General features: G+C 48.0%; 1 protein-coding gene across 5 annotated transcripts in view; it reads left to right on the top strand.

Annotated features, from left to right (window-relative positions):
- Positions 1–17697, top strand: part of STRBP (spermatid perinuclear RNA binding protein) — a 73881-nt gene that overhangs the window by 54883 nt on the left and 1301 nt on the right. For 2 of the 5 annotated variants that reach the window (XR_013336096.1, XR_013336094.1), the window contains exons 16-17: positions 1013–1057; positions 6981–7114. Coding sequence is in view for 1 of the 5 variants with exons in the window: in XM_077768195.1 (XP_077624321.1) it covers positions 1013–1057; positions 3649–3725 (122 nt within the window). In the remaining 4 variants the exon portion in view is untranslated. Of the gene's footprint in view, positions 1–1012; positions 1058–3648; positions 4294–6980; positions 7115–7826; positions 8023–13100; positions 13286–17697 lie in introns of those variants that run through there. The other 3 variants (XR_013336095.1, XR_013336097.1, XM_077768195.1) reach the window with 3 other exon arrangements.

The raw sequence follows: 17697 nt of genomic DNA, 5'->3' as shown, positions 1-17697 counted from the left end.
GGTAGAGATAGATGGAGACACAGAATCTGAAGCAGGCTCCAGGCTCGGAGCTGTCAGCACAAAGCCTGATGTGGGGCTTGAACTCACAAACTGTGAGATCATGACCTGAGCCGAAGTCAGATGCTCAACCTACTGAGCCACCCAGGTGCCCCAGAATTTACATTTTTTAAACTCGTTTTATTGAAAAATCAAAAGTTGGGGCTTCCGTTAACACAGTATTTCTAATGCCTACTACACTATAAAGAAGCTTGGAAGATTCCTCATTTCACAGATATAGAAAGACAACTTAGAAATTAAATGTTTAGACACATATAAGAAGCTAGTGCCAGAACAAATTGATTCAAAAACTTCTCTGTTCTTTCGACTTGTTTTTATTGACAGTGTGAGCCTTTTCCTTAGGCACCACATGCTAATGTTAGTTTTGCCAACATTTACTGAGAGCCTCTGTGCTGGGGCCAGGAATTCAGATTATCAAGGGACATGGACCTTGTCGCTGAGCCCACAGCCTGATCCACATGCCCGTTTTTTAGCATCAGTAGAGGCTTTAGCCTGTTCTGTCACTGCCTTCTGAAGAGACCTGGAAAGTTCTGTTTTCCAGCTTTAAAGAAATCAGTAATTTGAGTGATTCTAAGCATTCAACAAATTATATTTAGGAAGTGGATATTATGTGACAGACCTTCTGCCAAGTTGTGGTGATGCAAAGGTGTCAGACTTGGTGTCTGTCACTCTGGTGGGGGACACAGACACCGAGTCGATAATTATAACACAGCGTGGTAAGTGCAAGGAGAAGGAATATTCTGGTGGGTTACGAGAACCTTGTAGGTCATGGGAGAAATCCTCCATGGTAAGCGGGAAGGGAGGGTGTGGCCATTGTGGAAATGACTCTCATTCATCCAGCATCTAGAAGTCCTCAGGGCCCAAGATGCCAGGCCAGGCAGTACTTGTGAATTGGGCCAGGATCGATCGAGTGCCCTTTGTTCTGGACTGATCTGCTTTCTTCTCTTTGTACCAGGCTACGGAGCACCGTATGGTTACAGCCCCGCTGCCCCCGCCTATGGTATGTACGCCATCTTTCTGATTTCTCCTCTTAGCAGCGCTGTCACAGCAATCTAGAGCACAGTTTGTATCCAGGGTTTCTTTCAGTGAATTGGAGGATCTCAGACCTATCCATTCTAGTGACCCCACTTAAATTCCCCTTGAAAATGCCACAACCTTGTGGTTCTTGGTTTGGTTGGAGTTGCTCTTCTCTCCGCTTTGCCTGATTGAAGGACTGCCTGTTCTAATTGCCTGTTTCTGACCATATTTAAATTAAATATTTTAAGTAGTTCTTCTTACAGCCAACTTAACACTCCATTCAAAGGCTACTGAAGGGCCATACCCGGTTTCTAGCTTGACTGCTCGCCGGTTACATGGCTGCATTGAAGTTTCTGGCTTGAAACCGTGTGGGTGACTTGAGTTGGGGTCGGGAAATGTTCACTTCAAATTTGTAGCCATCGTCCTTTTCCGTAAACTTTGCTTTGGAGGTGGCATAAACGAGCCCCGGCGTGGCAGGGGGCTCTCGCCAGCAGTGAGGTGCTTACTGCACAAAGTCTGCTACGTGTTACAAAATCATAGGAGTGTCTCCTCGCCCTCCAAAAATAAGAAAAACACAAAAGTAAATGCTGAAATGAAACTCAGTGGCCCTTTGGATAACTTTTGAATGAGGTTTATGTGGCAATGGAGGCAGTAGGTTTGGAGTCAGTGATATGCCCTCTTAGACATTTTCCCCGAGGCGCTACATGTCGTAGGTCAGCCACCTGCAGGGTGTCTGCCACCGGAGAAGAGAGCATGTGTGTGTGTATGTGCACGTAGAGGGCGTGGCGCAAGTGTGAGTGTGTGCGTGCACACGTGAGTGTGTGTTGGTGCGACCTCAGGCTGGAGGTGCGCATGCACAGCAGGGCAGGTCGTGGACCGTCCCACTCCTTGTGGCGTCGGTCCTCCACACGAGTCTCAGGACCCTTCATTATGCTTTCTCTCTTCATGCATCAGCTTTTCCATTTTTGTTCAGATGAAAATTATGGGTCCTTAAGACTTTGCTAAATTGAAGCTTCATCTGATTTCCTAAACTGTAAGAAATAAGTAGAAAATGAACAGTTTTACTGCCTTCCCCATTAAGATAGACTATTTCTATCCTGGAAAGATGCAGAGAAACCACAAGTGTCAAATATTTGGGGTGAGTTTTCTCTACAGTAGAGTGCCAAGTCTGGGATTTCCTCCTCTACCCGAGGGTTTCCTCTGGAACACTCAGGTTTGGTCAGGCCTTTCCCCGACCCCCCACATTAAGAAGTGAGAACTTACTCAAGAGAGTGTTTTCACCCAGAATTTCTTCTAAATTCTGATTCTCTAGCTCCTTGTGGTTTTGGCCACTTGCTTTTACCATTCAGCCAACTTCTGGGTGTCCTGACCACCTCATCCCTCCTGTGAATCAGGTCTGGGCAGTTTATCCAAATGCATCCTGACTCAGTGGTCCATCGTGCTGTGTCTTGTGTGAGCCACAGAGCACCTGCCTGCTGGGGCAGGTTGTTAGGTCTCTGTCTTTCTTTTAGGCAGAGTGAAGTCTCCTTCTGTAGTACAGGTTCTCCAGAGCTTAATTTTTCTCTTTGAAACACTGGTTTGTCTAGGCTTTAAGCTGCATTCATGTTTTTCCTCAATCTTTAATTTTTCTCTCTTGTTCCCCCCTTTCCTCTAACATTATACTTTCACCCTGTGGCCTCTGAGGCCCACTTCAGACGGCTCCTCTCTTCCATGTGCCATATAACTGACTTCCAAAGCTGGTGAAATTTGATGCCCCCATTTTTCACATAAAAGATTTGGTTTTTAAATGTTACTGTGATGCCAACCTACTAAAACAATGCTTTATTTTGGCTGTAAGGTAAATATGTCTTTTGGCCTTTGTAAAGCTGTTGCATGTGGGGTAATTTCCCTCTGATCATCTGGTGCTCTTGAATACCTGCTGTTGCTGCTTTGTGATTTCTCCGTAGGTTAAATATTAGAATAGAAATAGGAGCAGATTTCAAATCCTGGTTGAGTATGCAGAAGTTTGTGAGGCCACAAGAACTCGTTCATTACAAAATTAAGAAAGTAGTTAATCTTTCCAGATTTGCCACGCCAATATCCGCAGTAGCCATTGGGAAGATCAGTACCTGGTCGTGACTCCAGGCGGAGCGGTCTTTCTGGGGAGCTGAGGCCTGCACAGAAAGCTGTGCTCTGAGTCTTGCCAGGCATCCCTGTTTCTCCTGCAATGTGTGATGTGCCAAATTGAAAACCATTCTGGATTTCTGGAGCCCCTTTGGAATATTAATCAATAGCATTGCTTTTGATCTTTAGATTTGATGACTGCTCACTCCAATGAAATTGCTTTCTGAATATCATTCTTCCTGCAATATGGCCCTCTTAATTTTGAGTGGAAAATACTGATGATCAAAATATTAGGAGCAATTTCAAAATAGGAGATCTGTGAGAGGTTTGTGGGTCTTCTCCAAAATGGTTCATGTTGACTGACTAATCTGGAAAAGGTTAATGATAATTACTGTAAGATATTTTTTAACCTGAAATTTTTATTGGATTATTAAACTTATTTGGAGTCCTCTCCGTTTCTTTTCTCTGTAGGTTTACCCAAGAGAATGGTTCTGTTACCCGTTATGAAATTCCCAACATATCCTGTTCCCCACTACTCATTCTTTTAGCAAATGACAGAAGCTAATTCCTATTGAACAACAGACACAGTACAATACAGAATGTTAGAGAAAAAGCCTTTTTATCCTGCTTTCTTTGAACACATACTTGATCAAAATTATTTGTAAAGAACATCTTTCCTACTTTTTGATTTTAACAAATGCAAATTTAGTTCTCTAAAACTTGAAAACAAACAAAAAAGAAACTAGTTCTGTGAAACGGTACCTCATTTCCGGAAAATAACTTATACCAGCCCTTCTGTTCTAGGGAAATAAGTCTAGCAGTTCAAAGTTTAAGTTTTAAGAGGAGTATCAGATTATGTAAAATTAAATTTGTGAAGGATGTATAGAGTCTCAAACACTGATCACAATAAACTGCTTTGTTGTAACACAGAGTACTGCCTGGTTCCTGACGCAGTCACTGATTCTGAGCTCTGATTGAGATGTATGTGCCCCAGGGCACTTGAATTTGGGCTGTAGTTATTTTTTTTAATACAGTACAATAGAGACTTTTCATTTAAACTTTAACTTTGTAAATACTGAAGTGTGTAATTAAAGCCAATAAAATAATGGGTTTGAATATTGTTTTAGCTTATTATTTTTGATATGTTTTGGTATCAAATTACAAGGAATTGAAAACTAATAATAACTGAGCCCTCGAAACCCATTCATTTGTAAGGAAACTGCTAAAATAAAGCAAAGGCAATTGTTAGATTGAGCCAGTCTACTCACTCTGTAAGCCCTTTGTACCGCTGTGCAAGGGCCTCCCCATGATAAAGGTACATTCTGTTGTCCGAGCATTGCTTACTCAGATGATGGCACTACCCAGAGATGGGGAAGGAGGAATGTGATTATTTTAGGTTCCTAATTTCCAAGTTTTAAAAGAGAATAAATTAATCGATCAATCACCCTCTCTTGTTCTTGTGGCCTTCTTCACTCTGTAAGATACTGTGTTCACTTCCCTGGCTTTTTTCATGCAGATAGAAGATTAGCGATTTTTCTGGGATTCATTGAAAGGTCTCTTTTCCTCTTCAATTACATCAGAATCTAAAGCAGCAACAGGGTCCCCATAAAAACTTGCTCTTCGATTGTCCCAGTTCTTGTTGAGTGCTGCTGTGAAAAGTGACAGGTTTCAGCCATGGGTCAGCATTTATTTTTAAGTTTTTCTTAAAATTTATCTGATTAAGCTGGTGAAAAATGATCAGTCGGTAACATTGTGCTGTCCTGTAAAGGGTGCAGACCTGAGCCTACCCCTTGCATTCTCGCCTTGTTTGGAAAGCCTATGATGTTACTAGAAGGTAATGGTTTCATTAAGGTACTCACCCCCATGAAGGCACCAGTGTGGTCCCGCGTCGACATTCCTAAGTCGCTGTGTCTTAAAAATGCCTGTTTTTAGTTCTGTTTCTCAGAGCTGAACAGTGCCCATCAGTGAGACTGGGCTTCAAGAAACATGGCAAATTTATGCACCACATTTCTTTGGGACCACTGAATGAGAACGAGATGGGCAATTTAAAACAAACGTCAGTGTCACTTCTCAGATGTGTAGTTATTGCAAAATGGCTTGTTACTTCTGCTCCTTGACCTTTAGTCTTTATTAGTGGTGGGTGATACTTTAATAAAACCTCATCACTTGCTAGAAATAGCTGTGAACTTATCATTCTCATCCTGTGCATTAGTGGCTAGACATAAACAAGAGGGCCCATCGCAGCTGGGAGTTTTCATGTTTCATTGATTCATTTTGCTGACCTATGGATGAAACAGAGCCATCACTGAGAAGAAAAAGCATGGCTGGTAGTGTCCAGTTTTTATTAATTAAATATTTACAATAGTCCTTTTTGTTTCTGGAATACTATTAATTGGCAGCTGCAGCTGTATTGTTATTTGAAATTGATTGTCAAATTTGCATTCCAAGTTGGAATCTCTCTGGAGATTTCTCTTTAGAAAATTCTTTTGAAGTAGCTGACTCAGCTTCGTTAATTTAACCCCTCTATAATGGTGAAAAGGGAGCTGTGCTGTTTTCCAACATGATGGCAGTCATTTCAAATGGTTTCTACCAAGTCTTTTTTTTTTTTAATTTTGTTGTTTGTTGGAAGTTACTAACCATGTTGTAAACCTGCCCAGTTGCTGCAAACTTTTACATTTCTCTGCTTTACTTAAAATAATTGAGCTGTCAGTCCTTTGTTAGAAGTGGTAACCATGCAAGTTCAACTGTTTAAATTTTGTAATGAATTAAGTGTCCCCCTTCCCCCCTTCTGCCCTTCCCACCCCTCCATTTTGTAATGAAAATTCCACTTACAGCTGAAAGAGCAGAGAAATATAAATGAAGCTCTTGGCTTCACCAAATTCTGTGAAATTAACACCAAGTTTTGCTTCTCTGCTCTTTTCTCCACTGTAGGTGGTTTTTTCATTGACAGCCCCTATTGCCAGCCTCTGAGCGTCGCACCATTTATTATTCACTTGGGCCCTCAAGATTTCTTCTCTGACTTCTAGAACCATCAGGTTGTCTGGCTTGAAATGGCAGTTTCTGTCCTGGTCTTAAGAGCATTGTGACCCCCTGAGGCTTTCCAGCTTTCAGATACACCACTCTGACACCTTCTCTGGAAAGCAATGACTGAGCATTTTAAAGAAGAGCAATACTTTTATTCAAAGCCACGGTGTCTGTTTTAAAAACTTCTCCTTTGGAAACCTAGCAATATCTGTACTTACCCCTCCTAGCGTAGTCTCTTGTCAGGGAGTTTACAGACCAATGTAGAACTTAGAATCAGTGTGTGAGCTGTGCTATCTTCTGACAGTTTTTTAAACTTTTTTAGCACATAACTTGGGTAGTTGCATTCCTGACTGCGTCAGTTAGCGCTGTTATAATTTCTCAGAGACAGGGGTCCTCCTTGAAGCCATATTCTTTGCATGGGGGCTGGCGCCCAGCCAGGGATGTGGCCCGCAGCCACGGTTTCTTCCGGCTGCAGGAGCACCCCCTCTCTTGTGCAAGGTAATTGGTCCAATAGATTCCCAACATACCTCATGCTGACGAGATGCAGCGCATGGTGCGTGCAGCAAGGGGTCCCGAGTCGTTCGTAGTCTCACAGAAACCGTTAACCTGGGAACAAACCACTGATAGATTTTTCTGCTATTAGCCTTTCCTTCTTTTTTTAAAATTTGGGTGAATGTTTGAAAATCATGAATCAGTCAGTCACCGTTATTAATTGAAGAGCTGGGAATACCTCGTTAATGTATTTTTAAAACTGGTGTTGGACCCTCTGTGTATTTCAGGTTAATACTTTTAAGCAGTTTTCAGCACGTTTATCTCACTTTATTCTCGTTCTCCTCGGACCTTCGTAGCCATATCACTTGTATAAAATAGGCTGAGATCTAGTGACTGTAAGCTGTGGTCTCAGTAAACAAAGGTAAGCTCTTTTATTTTCTGATTAAAGAGAAAAAGTCAATGAACACAACGTGCATATATGACAATCATACAGGATGTATTTGATCTCTTAGGTCTTATGTCATCATAATTACCTTGAAAATTTTTATGATCTAAATGTAAAATAGTTATTTTCAGCATTTGTTTTAATACCCTTGTAATTTTTATTCGAGAGAGACATTTCACTTTTACGAGTTAAATGTGTATATGTGTGTAGAAACTTATGATATAACATATATGTGAATTACACACAGACCTGTTTAGAGTAAAAGAATCTGATGGTGGGAAGAGTCACCTAAGAAGACTTTAACGTCAGGGCGCTCTTTGGGCCAAAGTGCTGGAATTTCATAAGCAGCAAGATTGGTAACAATCCTGGTAGGATCCATTTATATGTAGCTGTTACGCAAGCAGAGGATCAAAGTGCCAATTTCTCAAGGAGAGAAACTTCTCTGAGAAATGCAAATCTCTGATCTGTGTTGTATGCCCCAGTACAACAGCAGTAAGAAGCCATAAAAAGAAAAAGCAATAGAAAATTTTTTTAAAAAACCAAAATATTAAGGTAACTATGGAAAAATAATGTCATTGACTGAGTTGAGCTCACTATTTGCAGAGCCAACTTTGGCAAGACTCAGAATGGTAAATACCCAGTCTGCAGAGACCAAATAGACTTACGGCAACTCATCTGTCTCTTCTAGGTCAGGTAGCTAGATGGTTTATTTCCCACCTTCCCCAGACATCATGGAGTTCATTTAAAAGATGTGAGGGTTAGGCCAAATGTTTTAATAAGGGTTTGCTCCATTTAGTGTGTCCCATAAGTACATTTCGTATGTGTTAGATGTTCTGTGCTGAGGCCGTATTTGATATATAGAGATTAAAATGAATTTCATGTTTTATGTGTCTTTCAGTAGCGGTTTTCTTTTTATTACTAACTTTGAAGGTTGCTGGAACAACGTTTTTTCCGTACAGAATCCGTATGTGCGTCAAATGTGGCTTTGGCACCCGTGAAAGGTGGTGTGAGGCCTAGCTGACAAGGGCTGTGTACGTTCTAGCCCTCATCCAACAGCCGAGTGTCCGTACGTGCCGGGCCCTTCTCTGGGCACTGGCAGAACAGAGGCTGTGCCCGGTCAAAGCATTTTAAGTCTGAGAGTGTCCTTGTTGGTGAAATTGGGTTGATAACAAGTATCCTCAGCTGGGACACAGATGATGCGTCAGCAGTGTCAAAGGGTAATGACCTTGATCAGTAGCTTATTTATAAATTATCTAATAATATAGGCCCTCTGACACCACTAAAAAGGCCATCATTTGGAAATTCATTCCTTTTAAATATTTCCCTGGCAGTTTTGAGAGCCTGAAAACAACTCTGGTTTATGTTCCTGGACCTCCCTACAAGTGAGTGAATGGAATGAAATGAAGAACAATTATTCCAGTCCTTTTTAAGCAGTTTTTATAGTATAGCAAAGACCAAAGTGGTTGTTTTAAACACTGACCACATTTTTTTGATGACAAGTGAGGGGAGTTTTACCCTTACAATCAATTATTCATTATAACCTGCCTGTTTATTAGATTTCTTTAATAGATGCAGTGGAGGCAAATGTTCAGTAGTCAGTTAGGGAAATGAACAAAATTTGCAGATGCGCCCCCCCCCGCCCTAAAAACTAGGGACATTAAGAGCATTTTAATCTGAAAACAACCTGCTCTGCAGATGGTCCTCCTGTACCTCCCGCTCAGCGCAGACCAGTAGGGGAGGGGGCAGGGAAAGGGTGGCCCTGAAGGCCTCAGAGCAGGAAAGGTTCTGATGCCACGCCCTGTGGTGACCATGCGTTTCTCATGTCTGGAGGAGGCCAGGCAGGAAGACAGGCGGTCAATGAATAACAGCTACAGAGTCCAGAAACTACCTGCTGCTGGAGTGAGTTTTAGTATTGATATTTCTCTCTAGCAGTTACTTCCAGAGCACCAGCTAGCGCTTCTTATGTAACAATGAGTCTCCTCCCTTCCTCATCCCATCTTCCAGAAAGACGGTCTTAAGTCAAGAATTCAAGTTGAGCTGGTTGTAAGAATAGATCTCCTTTCCCACATTATCATTTTAGGTAGGAGCTAACAGCTTCCATTGATACTTGAAGCAGTGATCTTTGGAGATTTTAAAAAATAGCACCGTAGTGCAAATTAGGTTATGTAAGCTTTACAGCACAGCTAGAAATCGGGAATAGAAACCATGTGGGGATCTGGGCCAAAGTACTTTTCTCCCTCCAGCAAATCCCCGTGGGGCTTGGGAATTAGATGAGTTAATACACGCAAAGTGCTTTGAACAGTACCTGGTGCACAGGAAATACTTGGTCAGTGTTGGCGGTTTTACCGCGGTTGGCTGAAGGGACAGAAGGTACATAAGGGAAGCGAGACTGTGCTGGCAGGTAGCCGAGAAGCAGGTGCGTGGCCTACTTGGGGGGAGCTGCATTGGTTCCTTGGTGGTCACAGGTTTGAGGTGCTTCCAGAGTCTGAGAGAGGACTCCTGGCATCTGGGGACTAAACAGGAAACACAGAGCGAACACTAGGTGAGTGAGGCAGTGTGGGGAGGTCGCTGCACATCCCTGCTGACTGAACGTTTCTGCCGAGGTGGAGAAATCATTGGCCAGTGTGCTGCCAGGGGTTTGGAAAGCCTTGCTTTGGGGTTTAAGTATGCTTAGAACTTCAAAAGGGCTGAGCTTAGAATATCAACCTGCTGATTCCCAGTTTCCTGTCAGTACGTTAATAAGAAAAAAGAGGCGTGTGATTACAGCGAGGCCTGGAATCCAGCATCCAGAGCTCACCGGTGCTCGGCAGATAGCAAGTTCTTACAAAGCATGGACCGAGGGGCCTGGGTGGCGTGCTTAGAAGGCCACTGGCTCCCATGCTCCTCTTCATAGCCTTCCTGCACCTTCTCTCTTCTGGTTTGCTTCGCCCCTTTGGAAATAACCTGCACTCATCACCACATGGGGCCTCCTCTGTCTGATGATCTCTCAGAAAACACATCCGCCTATCCATCCATCCATCCCTCCCTCCCTCCCTCCCTCTCTCCTCAGCGGAAGGAAAAATGGGTAGATGGTGAGACTGATGCTGTTGCTTGAAGGTACAGCTTCCCGTCCCTTCCTGCACAGGCTTCAGGTGCCTCTGAGGAAGGATGGGCCGGTGCCTCCCTGTCGGCCGGCACCGGGTACACTAGGTGGGGATCACAGACTGGGTTCTGGGACGCTCTGAGTTGATAGAAACTGTGTAGGCAGGGACTGAGCATTACCTTTAAAGGCAAATACGACAGATTTGCATTATAATCAAGACATGCCTTTTTGGTTTGTTTTCTTTTAAGTGGTACCAACGATGGGAAGTGAAAGAGAGGGGACGCGACAGCAGCAGTTCAGGGGAGGCTCCAACGACCTACTCTCTCGCTGTCCCCCAAAAGCAAGAGGCTTTTCTTAAATCCAAGAGATATTTGTGTATCTAATGTCCTGGCAGAAGTTCCCCATTCCCAGTTGTGGCTGTTTGGTGGAATCGTTGCCTCATTGAGCTAAGGTTGAGGGAGGGCCTTTCTTTCTTTCTTTTCTCCCCCCGACCCATCAGTTTTAACGTCTTAGTTCCTTGGTCCTTCTAAGCAGGGTCTTGGTGATTCGTGGCAGAACTTTGCCATTTCTGCCAAGTGCGCTGCCCCTACCGGGGGGTGTCGTGCGCCGCCCCCCTCTGCCCAGGCAGCGGACGGGAGACTGGCCGGCGTGTCCCGGCCGGGCACATGCAGTCCCCTGCTCTGGCGCTGCTGCTGGCGCCAGGAGGGAACGGGACCGGCCCTGCAGCCCCGCGGGCGTCCCTCCAGCACTGCCCGGGCCTGGTGTCCCAGCCCGCCTCCCTTCTCTGGACGCTAGGACGGGTGGTCTCTGCGTGCACTTGGCAGCTGAGTTAACGGTAGCCTTCTGTTTAGGTCATTTTGGGCTGTGGGCAGCAGCAGATTGGAGAAGGAGCAGAAAGAGAAGCAAGAACTCTCTTGTGTGTGCCAGGCACTTGGACATTCTTCTCAAACAGCCTTCTTGGAGGTGGTGTTTTCATTGCCAAAAAAAAAAAAAACAACAGGCTCAGGGTTCGGCGCTGGAGTTAGGAACGAAACCCCAAAGCCTCTTTCACCACACCACGCGCACCGTGGGTGCCGTCTGGACAACGGGGAGGAGCGTGCCGGGTGGCGGGGGGGAGGGAGGTGTGCAGGCCACTGTGGACCAGGCCCGGCGGGGGACCCGTGCCTCACACGAGGTCACAGGGTCCTGAGCTCACAGGCTCCTCCTGTGCTGGAAGCCCGGCTCTCTGATTGGCGCTGTTCTGGACCAGATATCCTGGCCTTTTAAAAATAGGGCTATTTTCTGTTAGACCAATTGGAAAAGATTATGTAACTGGAAAGATAGGCTAGAAGACTTAGGTGTGGTTGTGTAAACAAAGGAAGCCCTTGTATTTCAAGCTTGTTTTTTCTGTTTGAATATCAGGGACAACTTGAAGTGTAGACGTTCATGTAGCTAATGCTTCCTGAGTATATGCTCTGTCTGGCCTGAGATTGGCGATGGGGATGTCTTAGAAGATTTGAGCTAAGACTCATGGCTGGCGAGGTTCTGACTCACAGGGTAAAGGGAAGAGAGGCCTGGGGGGCCGGCAGCCTGGGTTTAGGGTAGACGTGCTGGGAGCCGGCCGGCGCTGAGCAGAGCTTGGAGAGGGCCAGACTGCAGTGGCCTGTTGGGATTGCCGGCACTTTCCCCGGGCCAGGCTTCAGGGAAGGTGGCCAGCCTGAAGGTGGCAGGTGGCCCTCTGGGTTGGGCAGTGCTTGGGGAGCCCTGCTGGCATGGCTCTGAGGTCCCTGAATTGCTGCACTTGAGCCGTTCTTCCGAACTTTGCTGAGGCTCCCGCTGCCGCAGACCATGTCACTAGCTCCTTTGCTAAATAGTTGCCACCTGGGTCTCTGCCTAGAGGTAGGCGGGGGTGCGGATGGAGGCAGGATCCTCTCCAGGGAAAGATGGTCCTCCCTCACCCCAAGTCATCATCCTTGGCAGTTGGCCATTTCTCTGTTGCCACCTGCCATGATGCTGGAGGGGAGCAGGAAGGAGGAACTGTTTTAAACCCAGGTTGCACGAGTTCCAGAACAGTGACCTGTGTGTGAGGAGAGTGAGTACCCGGCATAGCACTCGCTTAGCAGCCATTCCTTCCCAGTGNCGCCGCAGTGTGGAGCACCGCAGTGCGCGCCCTGTTCTTCCTGTGCAGGCAAGGATGTTGAAGCCCAGAGGATTCTCCAAATCACCCAGTTTGTGGTAAAACGCTGTGGCTCCTAATGAGTTTTTAACCACACACAGAAGAAATAACAGGTTTTCCACTTTTTTGGAGTTAACAGAAGCCCTTTCTTGGGGACAAGATTTGAATTACACAACTGTGGGATCTAGAAATGATCTCCTTTTATAGATGAGGAAATGGAGGCTTAGCCAAGAGGATTTGCTCCAGATTACACAGCAGTCAGTGGCGGAGCCCACCCATTCTGACAGCACCGTGCTCGGTACTGGTGGTTTGTCTCACTGGTCTAGACTGCTGCCTGCCGTTTCCCAGACCGTCTGGCACAGTTTCCCTTCCTCTCCATGAGGCATTCCGCTTACCTCTCTTCCACACTTCTGGAATATATCCTATGTGGTTTGAAACAAAACAAGCAAAAAACCAATGCTCCACTTCTTGCTCTGCCCCCTGCCATGTGGAGAAAAAAAAAAAAAAAAGAATCCAGACTTCAGGCTTATTCTTTCTCTGGTTCCTTTGGAGGAGCTGTGAGCTTGCCCCTGGGCTGGGGGGAATGGTGTCGTTGCTGGGCCTGCACGGGCGGCAGGCCGGTGATTGCCGTTGGAGACCCCCAGGGAGGGATATGCTGTTGGAAGGGGGCTTTTTATGTTCAGCTTCATCCATGTTTTGGCTGTTGGTTGTCTGTCCCCGCCTAGGCCTTCACTGTGGGCTCTAACCAGAGGGGTCATCCTCACAGTGACCTGTTTCCCGGAGCGCTCGGACTCTGGGATCTCACTGGACCCTTCCGTCATGGAGATGTTCTCAGAAGCTGCTCAGCTTGTTAACATCCTTCATGTTCTTGGAGTACATTAAGGGAACTATTGTGGACGTCCTCTAGGAGGTGAGAAACCTCTGGAAGGTGGCACCTGGGGAATGGGGAACTTGGGAAAGCTGAAAGCCCCTCCAAATGAGATTCACTGAGGCTGCTGGGGAGACCCAAGGAGATCATGGACCTTTCCGTCAGCTATTTTAAAGGGTTATATTTGGTCATATTTACTTTGTGTGGCTCTAGAAGGAAGGTGAAAGACGCTTAGAGGAAGCTAATGTGTGCCTCCCAAGATGACAGAGCTGCTCTGGGAGATTAGGTGCAATGAGAAGCGAGGCCGGTGGTACCAGGAGAGTTTAAGCAAGCTAGCTGTTTGCATAGTGCAGAGGGATTTCTTCCACGGGGTATCAAGTTTGGGTGGACGGCTGATGTGATTGGTGACACTGCCAAGACCACTTCTCCCCTCTTGGGCACATGGATTCATTGAGAAACATTCACTGTCACCTGCTGCTGTTTCCCAGGCTCTCCCAGCTGGAGAAAATGTCAAGGTCTTCTGTTTAGACAGCTGAGTAGGTGAAACCACTGACGAAGGTGGTGTGCGCAGGAAGCGGGGGCGGGGGCCTGACAGGTCAGAGCCATCCTCTGTGGCTGGGGAAGACTCTGGCAGGCCTCCCGCTCCGTGTAGGAGTCAGGCCTATGAGGAGGTCTAGGACCTGAGCAGCTTTGATGGGAGTGGCAGAGGCCTTCTCGCGAAGACGGGCCCAAACTGGGTGGGGGCCGCCGGGGCGGTCGCCAGGAGAGCTTTCAAGAAGGGGGCACGGTGCGCACAGACAGGGCGTGGCCTTCTGCAGCAGCACGAAGGTACTTGCTGATGGCAGCTGGTACCTGGGGCCAAGATGGGGAAGGTGTGGGGGGGGGGAGAGGAAGGTGTCGGCAGGGCAGGAGTGGGCGGTGGGAAGGGGTAGCAGCGTGGCAAGGGCCATCTCTTGGGCTGGGAAATGGGTCCTTCGTGGGCCCAGGTCCTCATTAGTGGGGGGCCGTGAGCCCTCTTCTTGTGCTCTCTGGCTTCGTGGCTCTTCGGCAGTGGATAGAGAGGTTTGCAGGCAGGTCAGTCAGCGTCTTACCCTTGCCCTGAGTTTCCGCGCGTGTCCGCTCTCCTGGTCTCACCACAGGGGGTGACGAGTACTGGGTGTTTGTTCATCCAGAGTCGCTCTGCTTGTTAAAAAAGTGATGTTTTGGTTTCTTTACCTGGGCAAGGTCTGGAGCTCATTGGACTCAACATCTCCAGAACACGGACTTTAGTTAGCGGGAAGCTACAGAGCGGGGGAAAACCCACGTAAGATTTTGGTGTCTAGCTCAGTCCTGCCACCTCTGGTCCATCCTGGACAGGCGGCTGGAGCACTGAAGGGAGTCGGGGTGGGTTTCTGCACCTCTCTTATTTCTATAGCTCTCTTGGGGACCAAGGCTAAAGAGGCAGCTGTGGTCTTGGACCTTTAGGTCAGAGCTATGCAGGGTTACAGGTACACGGAGACATTGGTCCTGTCAGCCTTTGGGGTGGCCAAGACCTGAGAGTTAAGTGTCTGTGACTTGTCTTATTCTGTTGGGCCACAGAAGTATCACCCGTGTGTCATAATGTGGAAATATATGGGAGCACTCCCTTAGCCCTGGGGTCAGCACTTTCTGGAAAGGGCCAAATAGTAAATCTTTCAGACATGGCTATTCAGCTTGGCTGCGGTAAACACAAGTGTGGCTGTGGTCCGATAAACTTGACTTAAAAAAAAAAAGTGGGCCGTATTTTGCCCACCCCTGCTTTAGACGTAGAGACTCACCCCTTGGCTTAATTATGACTGGAAACTTCCTTCCATCTGCTGCCTGGCCTGTCTACCCAAAACAGAGGCTTCCTGAGCATCTGTTCTATGTGAGCTCTGAGGAGGAAGGGGCAGTCCTGGCCCAGAAGGACCAGGTTTGGGGGTGGGAGGGCGCTGACAGGTGAGCGCAACATCTGGAACAGAAAGGGCTCGAGGCAGTCCCAGGTGCCAGGGCCCCGGTGAGAGAGGGGCTAAGGGCGAATCAGGAGGGCCCTAAGAAGCTGCTTTGGAGCGGACCGTGAGTGTGTGGAACTCCAAGAACCATGTAGTCGCACAGGCACATTGGGCCCAGCGTGGGAAGGGCCCTGAATGCCAGGCTAAGGAGCGTGGGCCTCATTCTCTGGGCCCTGGGGAGCCAGTGAGAGGTTGGGTTCAGGACAGTATAGTGATCACAGGTGCGTTTTAGAAACGCCACTCTGGCTGTAGAAGAGCAGATCTGTGGTTGCAGATAGTATCTCAGCTTTGTCTGGACTTCTTAGGCAAGATTTGGGTTAGTGTTGGTATTTGAGTAGGAAGGAGAGGTCTAGAGAATTGGATTTTCTGGCCACTGGCTTCAGGGGACCAGTGAGCACACCTTTTTGACTTGGCAGAGCTTGATAAATCCTCCATCTCCAGGCTTTTTCTCTCTTGCTATCCTAAAGACCATTTAAAACGGCAAGACATTTGGTCTCAAACCAGAATCAGATTTCGGCTTGGGGCCTTGGTGTGAGCGAGTGAAAGTGAGTTCCCCTCGCTTCAGAATGGAGTTCATGGTGGGGGGCACAGAGCAGACTCCTTGTCGCATGCCGCCAGCTCCCAGAACAGGCCTTTGGACAAGCGCAGGTGACGGGCGGACTCTCGAGAAGCCTACAGAGACCGCTGAGGCACGATGCCCGCGTGTAACAGGTGTCTCACAAACTGCCCGAGGCCAGGCCTTCCAGGGGGTGCAGGGGGAGACTGAGGTGAGTCACTCATGGTGCCTGCCCCAAGGTGCTCAATGTAGTTGGGGCGACGAAAAACAACTATAAATGTATATAGTGCTTTCCACTTTCCCAGACACCCACACCCCCGCCCCACGCCCCCGCCCAAGTTTCCTAGGCAGGTGAAGGGAGCTGCTCTTTGCTGAGCTCGGTGGTGTGTGAGAGTCGGGAGCAGTCACCAGGGAGCCCCTTGGGACTGGAAGAAAGGCCACCTAGTCTGAGTGCGTGTGCACATGCCGTTTCATCGAACCCCCCACAGGCCAGTGGGAGTGGGTGAGGCTGCCTGCCCACCTCGGAGGTGTGGCGCCCGCCGGCACCCTGGTCCTCTGGAGACCCGGCTAGGGGTGAGGGGTGTGGTGGCTGCCCTGGGCCCGTGGGCAGGTGGGCCTGGCTCCCTGGGGAGCTGCGTGCTGCCTGCCCTGAGTGAAGCTGTGCCTCCAGGGCATGTTGGATGACGGCCTCGGCCTGGTCAGGCTTCCTTTCGTGGAGGGCGGGCCTCTCAGACCGCTGTCTGGACGTGTCTTTTGGGGGCGTGGGCTCTCGAGCTCTGACAGTAGGTGCAGGACTTCCCCAGGGAGCACTGCTTGTTTCCGTAGACGTTTCTCGGCTCCTCGAAGGGAAGGACCAAGGTGGGCCTGGCTTTTTGCCGGATGTGGCCATTTCTCAGGCAGCTCGGTTCTGCTCTGCAGCTCAGGCCTCAGGGGGAGGCTCTCGTCAGTCAGCCCCCACGGTCCCCTCTGGGCTCGGGGGAGCCTGGCCCTGGCCCTTGCCCTCTCCTAGTTCATGAGCATAGATTTGATGCCGTTTTCTCGCTTAGCAAGACAAATGGTCAGAAGGTTGGTTTTTTTCTTGGACTCTAATCTAAATATTTGTTTTGGAAAGTCAGATTTTTTCTTGTTTTTGTTGTTCTTGGAAACTAAGGTCGGGACAGGAGTTTAGACAGCTCAAAAGACTCTTTTAAGAAGCGTCTTCTCCAGCGGTAGTAATTATTAAGTTGCATTTTAGATGTCCAGCCCCTTTTCCGGGCTGGGTACTGCTCCCCACCTCGGGCTAGGAGTTGGTGTGTCAGGGGCAAGATGTGTTGTCCAGATGAGCTTGTTTCCTTGATATGTGTCACTATGACGCGTCCTTGGCTAACGTCATCTGCTGCACTGACCTCTGAGGTCGTGATGATGCCCACATGAGCTTTGGAACTCCATGCCAGGCAGGTCCCGATTCCCCCAAACACTTGGCTCACCTTTGGTGTCCGAAGTGCTGTTAGACACCTCCCTTTCCCTGACCTGGATGGCATCTCACGCTCCGACCGGCCCTGTGCTGTCGGGTAGGGTTCGCACTGCACTCCCGCTTCATAGAGGGAACACGGAGAGCTACCTGTTCCCTCGCTCACTCAATGCAGTGGTTTGTTGGTGGCGGGACTGGCTGTGGCTACGTGGGAGGTGGCTTTGCTAGTAGTTTTTTGCTACCTTTCTTGGAGAGGAAGGCTTGTTTCTAGAAACTCTGCTGGGGCGCCAAACCATAGGCAACCTCAAGTCCCCGAGTGGGGCCTTGACACCTCCCAGGAATCTCAGGCAGCTCGGGGTGTCCCATGTGCGGTCTTCCAGCTCCAGATGTGCTTCTTTTCCGGGGGCTTGAGGAAACAAAGTGAAGGCTTGCTAGCTGT

The sequence above is a fragment of the Crocuta crocuta genome, unplaced genomic scaffold (assembly GCF_008692635.1).
Source record: "Crocuta crocuta isolate KB4526 unplaced genomic scaffold, BGI_CrCroc_1.0 scaffold35, whole genome shotgun sequence".
Lineage (NCBI taxonomy): Eukaryota > Metazoa > Chordata > Mammalia > Carnivora > Hyaenidae > Crocuta > Crocuta crocuta.
Note: the sequence above shows the minus strand (reverse complement) of the source record. Positions and strands in the feature narration are given on the sequence as shown.